Source organism: Alligator sinensis, unplaced genomic scaffold (assembly GCF_000455745.1).
Source record: "Alligator sinensis unplaced genomic scaffold, ASM45574v1 scaffold7_1, whole genome shotgun sequence".
NCBI lineage: Eukaryota > Metazoa > Chordata > Crocodylia > Alligatoridae > Alligator > Alligator sinensis.
In genome coordinates, this window is record NW_005841843.1 from 856,919 (window position 1) to 868,930 (window position 12,012).

At 39.2% G+C, this 12,012-nt stretch overlaps 2 protein-coding genes across 2 annotated transcripts in view; one reads left to right on the forward strand and one right to left on the reverse strand.

Annotated features, from left to right (window-relative positions):
- Positions 1–6,342, forward strand: part of CCNG1 (cyclin G1) — a 6,778-nt gene extending 436 nt beyond the window's left edge. The window contains exons 3-7 of the mRNA XM_006015708.3: positions 1,332–1,585; positions 2,068–2,146; positions 2,241–2,339; positions 3,063–3,257; positions 4,649–6,342. Coding sequence (XP_006015770.1) covers positions 1,332–1,585; positions 2,068–2,146; positions 2,241–2,339; positions 3,063–3,254 — 624 coding nt within the window. The 3' untranslated portion in view covers positions 3,255–3,257; positions 4,649–6,342. The remainder of the gene's footprint in view (positions 1–1,331; positions 1,586–2,067; positions 2,147–2,240; positions 2,340–3,062; positions 3,258–4,648) is intronic.
- Positions 6,343–8,059: 1,717 nt separating this feature from the next.
- Positions 8,060–12,012, reverse strand: part of NUDCD2 (NudC domain containing 2) — an 8,627-nt gene continuing 4,674 nt past the window's right edge. The window contains exons 3-4 of the mRNA XM_006015700.2: positions 11,670–11,821; positions 8,060–9,933 (exon numbers count right to left, since the gene is read on the reverse strand). Of these exons, the coding sequence (XP_006015762.1) occupies positions 9,850–9,933; positions 11,670–11,821 (236 nt within the window). The 3' untranslated portion in view covers positions 8,060–9,849. The remainder of the gene's footprint in view (positions 9,934–11,669; positions 11,822–12,012) is intronic.

The following is a 12,012-nucleotide window of genomic DNA, read 5'->3' on the forward strand; positions in this document are numbered from 1 at the left end:
TTCTCCCTCAGTAGGGCCGGCCCATGCGTTTCCTCTGCCCAGCCAGGCTGTGCCCCCTGCCCCTAGGGTGTTGGTTCAGGGCCATGCCCCCTTCCCTCTGCTCTCAATGGAGCTGGGTTTCACGTCAGGTCATGCCCCCTTCCTCCCTCTCCCCAACTAGGTTGAAGCTAGGCCAAGCCCTCTGTCCCTATACAGTTGGATCAGAGCTGAGCTGGCCCTACGCCCCTGTGTGTGGCTAGATGGGGCCCTGCCACGCATGTCCTGGGCTCTGGACTGGGTCCACTGGATGGCTCTGGCCTGTGGAGGGACTAGGCACTGCTCATCTGGCCCTAGCAGACAAGCAGGTTGAGCACCACTGCCTCCAAGCCTCTAATGGCAGCCCTGAAATGATCAGGCCTTAGCTAGGTTCATAAACTCTGCACTTCTACAGTTAAGTTGCAAAGTGGGTGGCAGCACCAAGAGTTCCTATGCACTCCAGTGGTTTATGTGCTTAATTTGATATGCAGATAAATGGTAGATAATGGACTGGGATTGACATAAGTCACCCAAGGTCTCAACCAGTACTTTACAGATTTAAAGTATTATAGCATATTCCACTTTGTTACACATTTATCAAATGTACTTAAGGCATTTTCTGGATATTGGTTAGGCATGTGGGAAAGAAGGGATGGGTGTACCCTGAACTCATAACTAGTACCACAAACTAGCCTGAATCTTCTTATGCTAAAAGAAGTCACCTCTCCTTTAAATGTATGGATCACTAATCAGGGATGCCATAGTGCTGTAATAGAGAGGAAAGCAGAATCTTAAAACTTGCACTTGAGCCAGTTTAGCATATCACAAAACCTGCATATTCCTAAACCAGAAAGAGAGGTTGGAAGATTTAGACTTAAATGCTTTCTGTATTTTTCTTAAGAGTCTCTTTAAATTTTTGAAACACCTTTAAACTGTGCTTCACTTCCCAATCATCTCAATTAAATCTACACTTCCAGGCATGTGATAATTTGCACTGGAGTAAACTTCTTCCATTATTCCATTCCATAAGTCTCAGCAAAACAGCTTCTTAAACCTTCCTCCAAAATATCTGACACTGCCAAAACTCTTGAAGAGCACTGGCCTGACCTGATCCTTTCATCAAAGTTGGTATGGCAAAGCCTAGTAATTTAGGAAAATGAAGCAAATACAATGTTATGATCTCTTCTGAATGCCTTGCTGTCTTTGGAAAGCAAGGTGAAAAAGTACAACTTTGGACATCTAGTCTTTTGTGTGAAATTTTTAAGGTTGAGCTACAGTATGTGAAATTGAGTGTGGCTTTTTCCCTCCACTCCCAGGTACAGCCTAAACACTTAGGCTGTGTTGGACTGAGCTGTTTCTACTTGGCTGTGAAAGCAACAGAAGAGGAAAGAAATGTTCCTTTGGCTACTGACTTGATTCGAATAAGCCAGTATAGGTTCACTGTTTCTGATATGATGAGAATGGAAAAAATTGTATTGGAGAAGCTATCTTGGAAAGTCAAAGCTACAACAGCTTTTCAGTTTCTACAGATCTATTATTCACTCATTCATGGGAACTTAAGCTGTGAAAGGTAAAGGACGAAATAGCTACTTGGACAAATAGGACAATCCAGATTTTTTCAATGGAACAGGCTAGGAAATCTTAAAATAACTTTTAAATTGCAGCAGTAAACCGTGGCTCATGTGAATCGCTGTTTTTAATAGACTTGCTCCCCCCAACTTCAACTATATTATAATGTTTAAACTTCAAAATAATCCATACCCATTGCCTTCCTGTTCCAAACAGAAAATGTACAGAACATATACAGTTTAAATACTTTGCCACCTAATTTTAAAGCGACACTGCATACCAGTTTGTTTTCAGTCCAAGAGAAAAGGTTTCAGACTTCTAGAAATTGAGTTTTTAAATGTTGCCTAAGAGAATACTTCTAGATATACAACACTTTAGCAAACTTTGCAAACTTCTAAAGATTCAACTGTCTTTATTTAATCTATGCAACTAGAAAGGACACTTTATGCTGCATAAAACTAAACCAATTCAACCTTCTTACAGGAGTAAATACCTTAATTTTGAGAGATTGGAAGCCCAGCTTAAAGCATGTCACTGCCGAATAATGTTCTCTAAAGCCAAGGTATGTCTCTCTAATGCTTGTACCCATACTGACTTAACTGATCCTGCTAAGCTTCAGTCTTCAGAATTAATTTAATTATTTTCTGTCCCCTCAGCCTTCTGTTTTGGCATTATCTATAATGGCCCTGGAGATAGAAGAAAAAAAATTACTTGAGTTGATGGAGGTGTTAAAGTGCCTTCAGACCCATTCCAAGGTAAGGTTTACTATATTAAGCGAAGATGACAAACAGTCTCAACAAATTTACATAAAGATAACTTAACAGCTCTGTTCTAAAGAATCTATAGTACAGACAGTCCTTGATGGAGGGATTTCAGCAATTCATTTGAAAAGTTCCTAAAGCAGTCGGATGACACGAATCCTTTCATCTCCTAAGTCTTAAAATAATAACCATGGAAACACTTTTGTCTAAATTAAGACAAGAGAAAGATGTCTTGTCAGCTTTGCCACTTCTTTAAGCTTATTTGGTATCCACTAATCGCACCCAAGAACCTCTTTTGTTAGAGGCATAGAACATTACAAATCCAAATAAAGCAGGAAAAAACTGCACTAGTTCCTTAAAATAATCTTGGTCTTGACACTTAATGTCTTTTAGGACCATACAAAATGGGATGTCTAATCCTAGACTAACACACTTGAAGCTAGAGAAACTTGTGCAGGCTAGGGCTCAAGTCTAGCTAAATGGGTTATGTTACTGATCTCTAGCTCTTAGTAGTTTCATGCAAAACTTCCAATTAAGGGGGCCTTCAAAAAAATAAAGTGCTTTTAATATTCCGCAGTACCAAAGTATATCCTATTTCTTCCCCTAGTGTCTCTATTGGCCTGTAGTGTGTAAGGCCCTTATTAGCTTGAGAGTATACAGTTATATCACTAACTGTGACTTAAGTACTTGATTAATTGTAGTCTCACTTTTGTTTAGATAAGTGACAGAGATCTGGCTTTTTGGAAGGAATTGGTATTAAAGTGCCTTACAGAATATTCTTCAAGCAAATGTTGCAAACCAAATGTCCAGAAGTTAAAATGGATTGTATCGGGACGTACAGCACGGCAACTAAAGCATAGCTATGACAGAATAACACACCTCCCCACCATCCCAGAAACTGGCTCCTAATAGGTAACTTTTTTCTTTTTTTCCTTAAATACTCTCAGACTTAGATTTTCAAGTAATTAATTTGTAACCAACTTTTCTTGGCAGTTATGCTTTTTATGATTTTGGGGGTTTCTCTTTAATGTTTCAGACAGCGTAGGTACTCGACTTGGTTTTCAAATGAATGAGTTCTCATTTCCTCTAAACACTTTTTTTTTTTTTTTTAAATGGCCTTTCAGGCTCTTTTCATAAGTAGGCTGCTACAACTTTAGACAGTCTCAAGCCTAAACTTGCAAAGAAACTACCTGTCCACTCAAGGCAGCATGTGATACAAAACCACAGTACCACTTCCTGCACATAATGCTTCTGCACCTAGAATGCACTAATTCAGACACTTCTGCCCCACTCTACACGAAACAGTGGAACATAGGTGAGTGGAGCTAACAGTAGAACCCAAGTGAGTATAGCTAGAGCAGGAACTCTACAAACCAGCCATGTTGTTACCTTGGTTTACTTTTTCCTATACAAGGAAACTGAAATAAAAGGTGTATATCTATTTCAGTAACAGGTCAACATACCAGTTTACCTTTAAGAATTAAAACTTGAACTGCAGGTTAACAGCCTGTCCTGCAGGCACTGAATGCAGGTCCTCTTGTTCTAGTCCAACAAACTCCAGATGTTCCTAGTGTGCCTAGAGGCCAAAGAATGAGAAATTGTTTCTTTGTTTGTTTGTTTTTTACAACTTTCAAATGCAAATTTTTTTTTCAGGCCAGTAACAATCTAGGTAGTAAGGAGTATTATACCACCCAAATTGTAGTGCGACCTTCTGACATCGATATGACTTATCTTTATTGCTATTACATCATGTGCATCATTACAATTAAACATGCTGGCTATACAAGACTCCAAACTGTCACGTAAAGTGACTGTTTTTAAGTTTGTATAGTCATTGAATATTATCTGGTTTTAGCAAAATGGCATATGTCAGTCATTCTGGAACAGCTGCATGCTTTCTGCTGTGATAGCATGGAGCTAGACTCCATGACCAAGAGATCCTATTTAGTTTGTTTTTATAAGCAGTAAACTGCTAAAGGCTCAAAGTTGTTTTTTAACTTTTGGGATGGGGAGCAACTTTAACAGCTTACATGAGTGTGAATCTTAAGCATGGTATTAGCAGCTGAAACTTATCTTGAAAAAAGAACATCCACTACACTCGGATCATAATCTGTACATAATAGTAAGGTAACTGGCTCTTCCACCTATACTGTCATACCTTAACTGGTAGTTTGAGGAAGCAGGATAGGTAGGATTCTCAAGTCCTGTCCCATCCTCCTCTTTTTCTCCCCCCTCCCAGCTTGTTAAGACCCCATAATTCATTATATGTAATGGCTTTTTCAATTGTGTCTCATTCTCTACAGGAATCTTAAGATGGAAAGATGACCATTTCTTACAAGTGACTAGTTTAGAGTTCACTTGTAAAATTGAGAACCAATACCTGAATCACCATGGCTCTTAACATCGGGAGTTCAATTCTTAGATTTCTGCATATTTCAGTTGTCCAATATCCTGGACTAAAGAAGGTTGTTTTTTTGTTGTTTTTTTTTTTTCCAGCAAAGGTACTCTTAATGTAGAATTTACAAGAGTAATGTGAGTAGTAAACAGTCCTGAAGGATAAGACTAAAATCTGCATCTCAGTTGTACTTGAGAGTAAGGTACCATGTCAATTTTAAAGCATTTAATAACCTCTTACTAGTTGGTATTCAACTCATAGATAAACTTACATAGTCTAACCAGGGTTTACTGTAACTGGATGCAGTTAATTCTGTGAAAGTGATGCTCCTCTACTTAAACCTCCTACTTGGAAGACTTAACTTACTTACATGTGCAGTATCTTGTAGCATTGTCCTCTAGGATTTGAAGGTCACTGGGGAAACTACTGTAAGTTCAGTGTACTTACTGAAGATCAAAGGGTGCGAAATGACAGACAAGCCAAATGCTTCATTCAAGTGTGCAAGTGGGTAGTCTCATTATGGCTATACTTGGTAATTCTTACAATCACTTTCTAAAAGTGTGATGCACTGAATTTATGGTGGAGATTTGCGGTGCATAGATACATGGGGGTTTACTACTTTAGGGAACCTTATGCTAAGGTCTTTCTTGAGGCCCCAACTATTCTTCCTTGGCACTCGCACCAAAAGAGAACTGTAACTTAACAGGGATGACTAATCAGTTTCAGACCCTGTGCAGTTGATCAGTTAGCACTGATTGTATTACTGTTTTTGAGCGTAAAGCTTAAATCCTAACCTGGATACAGCATTTTTTTTTTTTCTTATCACACAAGATAAGCATTTCTTACAGTCAGCCAATCAAGAGGGAGGTGTATTCTGGTATTTCAGAGGTGCAATTTTTTTTTTTTTTTTGTGGAAGTGGGTGTATTTAGAACAAACCTTGCCTCTAGCTATTAAACTAAGAAACTGCATCTATATCTGTAACTATCAGTTTGAATAGCATATACTATCTTAAATAAAAAATAAAGCTGTACTCTTCTTTTAACAAAAGCCTTGTGCCAAGACATTTTACATACAGAATGTTGAGGCAGGTCTGGCTTTAACATGAAGAAAAATGAACAACTCTGGTGTTTCGTAACATGTGAACAGCTGAACCTGATATAGTGATCTGAGTACTGTGAAAGAAGACCTTTTTTGTAGATCACTAACATTGAGTGCAATATGAATTGATGGATAGTGAAGAGAAAGCTTGTGAAGATCAGAGCATATCATAGGACTAGGAGTGAGGCTAGTGCACCAGTATCTATTCTTTCTCTAAGCCATATCCTCAATCTAAAGCTACAGTAGAACCTTTAACAGAACACATTCAACCAAAACTGTACAGGAAAAAGAGAGCATTTTATTTTAATGTGAACTTGAGATGACTGCAGTGAACACTGTTGTTAACAATGCTATCTGTGCATTGTATTACCTACTGACTGACTTTTGAAAGAAGACAACTTTGTATGGAAATAATTCTGAAAGTGTACTGTACAAACCTTAACAAAAGTGCAATTATGCCACACTAAGAAATGTACCTTTTCAATAAATTTTATTGAGATGCAGTTGTCTTGACTATATCTTTCTTGACTATACAGTTCAGGTTTCTCTTGCTTTATGCTGTACATGCATTCCTGGAAAACTGTATAATGCAAATTTGCATAAAGGGAATCCAATTTACAATGTAGCAAATAGGAATATGTTCCAAGACCTCAACTCTACAGACCCATTTCTACCACTTTTGCAAGACAATTTTGGTACTCACCAACAGCAGACAGTACACACAATCACAGGGCACTACCATGAGGATGGCAAGAACAGAAATGTGTTACAGACAATGAGGAAGGAACACAGTTCCCCACAGGAGACTATATTTTGGTGTGCACCACTCCCACAATGCCCTGCACAAAGCAGTTGACTGTGGGCTTCCACCACACTGATCCCATAAAAGTGAATTGACCTTGCATATAACAAATTTTTGGTATAAAAAGGGTCATTCTATAAGTGCATATTTGCACATGCAGAACCCACAAAGTGAGGGGAACTTGTACATAAAGAGCTCAGTGAAATGTAGCTATGTTTTATAAGACAGAAAGGCTAAATGACATTACATTTAGGTAAGAAATCCAGGTCTTAGGCCTACTAAAATGCATCTCCTACACTATGCAAAAATATAAGCAAGATAAAGCCAGCACTTTATGTGATCTTTGCAGTCTTTATTCTGCCATCTAGAATTAGGTTGCTGCACTACACCAGCTCTTTTTGCATGTGAATGCAGCAGAGAGAAATATCTGGAGCAGGACATACTGGCACTCAAGAACCCTCTGAAAGTACAGAATCTTTTAAATTTGTCCCCCTAGTCTTACATGGTATTCAACTACTTTCACAGGGCAATCACTGAATGTAATGGAAAGCTTTGTGCATGCACCTGTTTCTATGATTAATAAAATGACTGACTTAGAACAGCTGTGAACCTTAAGGTGCTTGCAACAAGGTGGCCTTGATTAAATGAACAGATCCTGAGCTCAGACCCCCAAAAAATTTCCACAACATGCCCTTTCTGGTGCTTTTACAGCTGTTAGCAGCCTTCAACAGTAGTGATCAAGTAATTTTACCCCATCCCACAGAGAAGGGAATTTGATCACCAATGCAGCTGTCTAGATCTTTTATTGCTGGTTAACTATGCATCTACCCTGAAAGCTCGTATTACCCTTGCCTTTCCCTCTGAAAGGCAATTGGAAAGAAAGCATTTGAACTCCAATGAAAGTGCATAGGTATACACTATCAACTGCACTTTATCAAGCATCATTGTAAGTCCATCTTGTGCTTATCTGGGAAATGAGTAAAGGTAGAGATTGACTTGATATAACCAGGTATGGAATAGTACAGCCCTTTCTCCTTTTAAAAGGATTTCTCTATATTAGGTAGGACATAACTAACTAGAATTATAGGAAAAACCATATTGCTGCTAAATATCTGCATCGTGTACCATTCAAATACCATACCCAAATCGAAGATGACTTTTGAATTTAAGACTACCCCCCTCCTAATTAGATTCCACAGCTGGAAATGTATAAGTGTTATAATTTTCTATGTACTAAATCTAGTTATTAGAAACTATTAGTCAAATTCATTCCCCTCATTGCTGGAGCAGGAAAAGCAATGGGAAGGAGATAAACAGTAGTAGAGTGGGAAAGGGAATAAAACAGTCTGACCCCAGCCCCCTTCCACCTGTTTCCACCCCCCCCCCCCCCCCCCCACACACACACACTACTTGCCTCCTGCTGTCTGCACTCCCAGCATATGCCCCCCTGCCCAACATCTTGCCCCCTGTGATCCTGCAACCCCTCCCCCACTGTTGCCATTACCCTCAGTCAGGACTCCAGCCACAGCAGTGGTATTGGCAACTCCAGCTCTAGCCATGGAACTGGATCAGTTACATGGCTGGGCACGGGATGAAGGCAGCACATGCTCTGTGCCCCAAGCTGGGTTGGAGCTGAAGCTACTAACAGGCAAATGGCACTACTGGAGGTAAGTGGGGGGGACACACACACGATGACAGCAGCTCCAACATCACAACCACATAAACTACCTGCCCCTGCCCCCACCAATTAAATGGAAAATAGCCTTATCTTCTATTAAATACAGTATGTTTCTTTTGTGTGCATTTTAAAAGAATTACCTTTAAAATTTTAATAATGTACTTTCATTAGTTCTATCCACCCCAAAACTAAGACTATAACACTACACTTACTGACTGCTTAGGAATATTAGCTACAGGCTACAGATTGCCAACATCATTCTGTTACCAATAGAGTGTACTGAATCCTGTTACTAACTAGGGGTCAATAAAATACTGCACCATGTTATACTCAACCATACTTGCTGGAACTAATTCTCACCTTCTGCATTACTGTTATTTCACTCCTCCCCTCCCCGCATTAGATTTATCTGCTTGAAACCATGTTCCTTCTTTTCACTGCCCCATGTTAAATGGATTACTAACCATTTTTAATCTGGTTAAATGGATAAACTGCTGGCAGAGACTCTACCTAGAAAATAACAGTCTATTTGTTAATATTTAAAACATGGTACAACTTAAGTAGGCCTCTCTACCTTCTACCCTTAGAAGTGGATAGTCTATATGTACCCAATGGGCATTATAACAGTCAATTTACCAGACTGGGTCCTGAAAATACATAATTTGCCTGGGGATTACACTGAACAACAGCACAAACCTATCATTACAAATTTATATTTTTTAATTCAGATTGCGTACAAAAATTTATGAGTGCACATTAGTTGTCTTACACACAGGCATGTTATTCAGTAAGATACACAAGTTAACAGCTTAAGTGTGGCCATCTCTCTCAGTGTTCTACCCTTTCAGATATCAAAATATTCTCTTCACACACATAATATATAGACAGTAAGCATATCTAAACGTACTTCTACTCAAGTCATGATGCCATCATACTCATCCCTTGGTGATATATGACACTTGAATAGAATGTCAAATCTGAATTTCTACAGCCTGGAGTAATACTCTTCATTCTGCCACCAGCTTTACAATCAAACTTCTTATCAGCTGGCTGCTTACCCAGCAAGAGCCACAAACATACTTTTTGAAGTTAGTTATGGAACACACAGCTAAGCGGTTTACCAGTGGAATTTATTCTTGAAAAGAAAATAGTAGCTGATGTTGAAAACTCGCATTCATAAGAGTGGTTTCCTGATAACAGTGACTCCAATTTAAGATGGAGCACTTCTCCAAAAATATTTCTGTTTATATGTCATTTAAAATAATATGCTTGTCAAGTGTGCACGTTATTTTCTTCTTAGCAAGTTAGCACAAGTCAACAGGAACCCTTTTACCATTTGCTGTTTGCCTAGACCCCACTGAAAGGAACTGTCTATCCATTTGGCAGAAAGCAAGGCAGGGTAGCACATTAGAGACGAACTGCTTCAGGGACATTCCACTGGGTAGATAAATGAAGTCTTCATTAGCTACAAACCCTTCAGTTTAAAATGAATTCTCTCAGGTACCATTAAACCCAGTTGAAAGTAATAATTTAATTTTCAAGGCTAGAGAAGTCTGGTCCTCCTTTGCTGTAGTTGCCAGAAATTTCTGCTCCACTGAAGTCAAATCCAGGGTTCTATATTTGGGGAAGAAAAAAATTGTAAAAGGGTTAATATTCAATGAGTACGTAGATGAAAGTTTCCAACACTCTTCCAAACTGACAACAGTTTTTGAAAGTTAGCAGTTTCAATTCTTCAGGGAGAAAGAAGAGACAAAAATGTACACACATGCATAAGCAATTATAAAGTAAAAGCATGCTGGGATTGGTAGTGGCTAGACAGCTTATCACTAAAATGAGTTTGCAGTATTAGAAAGCCTTAGTTTAGAAGGCAGCTAGATCTCTACATCAAGAAAATATGTAAAATTCAGAGAATGGATATAAACTTAAGTACATTTTGAATTTTATAGTATTCCTTTAAATCACTTATCTGAAAAGATAAGCTCCTGCAGTCCTAAATAACTTTTTTTTTGTAATTAAAAAGCATTTTATTTTCAGTAAAAAGAATTATGCAGATATTTTCTGACACAGCAGTTAACCAATAAACTCTAATCCGACAACTCTGCTACCACAAATTACTAATGCTACTACAAAAAGATGGTTAAATGTCATATGTAGATGTCACTATGTTGAAAAGGATTTTAGTATTAGATCTGCTCAAAAAAACAAATGGAAGTCATTGCAGCTGAGGTTTTACCACTTGGAAAACTGGTAGCTTTTACTATATACCCTGTATTAATGTAGGCATAGCAGCTCGATTTGGAAGAAATAAATCTTTAAATATAGGTATGTCTGGAGACCAGCACACTGTTTACTTTTATAGGCTCTATTCTCCTACAGCAATGGTGGCCAACCATTTTGGTAGACATGCCACAACTTAAGGCCCTTTCCCCCAACCCTCTGATAGTGCTCCTCTGATCTCCACCCCCCATCCAAAGGCAAACTTGATAGAATTGTGACCTGGGGTGCCAGAAAGCTTCCAGAAGACCCTGCAGAATAAAGTGGAGGCAGGATGCTGCTACTATGACTGCTGTTATATATAGGAAGCCAGGGTACAAATCCCCAAGTTTGGTAGCAGCTGCTGGGCAAGGGGAAGGTTAATCTGGCTCTCAGCGCTGCTGTCCAACACCATCTCTAAGAGCCTGGGGCTCAAATGTCAGACAGGCAAACATAGCAGCTGCCTGTGCCACTTGTGGCACACATGCCACAGGTTGACCATCCTGGTTCTACAGTTAGTTAACAGCAATGTTTGCTAACACTAAACCCCAAAGAACCTAAGCCAGTTATATACTATTGGCCAAAAACAACAGCTTTTGAAATCCTAATAGGAGGGCTTTTGGGGCTTTTTTTAAGGGTTTTTTTTAGGTTTTCACATAGAAAGACTAACGTGATTGAGCTAAAACAACTCCAGTTTCCCAAAGGAATGTAACTGGACAACAAAAGAATCTCTCCTACTTTTCCTGGCCATAGTTTCATAGTTGGTAGGGTTGGAAGGGACCTGAGCAGATCATAAAGACCAACCCCCCCGCCGTGGGTAGGAAAGGATGCTGGGGTCAAATGACCCCAACTAGGTGATTATCTAGCCTCCTTTTGAACACCCCCAGGGTAGGAGCGAGCACCACTTCCCTTGGAAGCTGGTTCTAGATCCTAGCCGCCCTGACTGAAGTAGTGTTTCCTGATGTCTAGCCTGAACCTACTCTTAGTCAACTTGCGGCCGTTACTCCTTGTTACTCCTGGCAGTGCTCGGGGGAACAGGGACTCTCCGTAACTTGCAAACATACAAATAAAGCAGTCATTTTTATCTTCTGACTTGCCTCTTTTTGGAATCTCTCCAGCGTAAGTTTCCTTTGCATCTGGTCTTGTACCCAAGGATCAGCAGCATACTCATTTTCTAACAGAGAAGCCCAACAATTGCCAGCATCTCGATTAGTCTTGGTTAGAATAATACGTATTAATTTCCTGTCCTCTTTGAAAGAGAAAAATAGAAATAACCATTACTTCTGTGAAATAATTCATTTGTACAAAAAAAACCATGGTAAGAGCCTTGAATATGGCTAACAAAAAGGATGGCAAGAAGTTATTTTGGATGGAACAGATGTAAAATAGTGTGATAAAATTAAGTTAAGAAAAGGATGCAGCTGAATGTCAGTAGGGAAA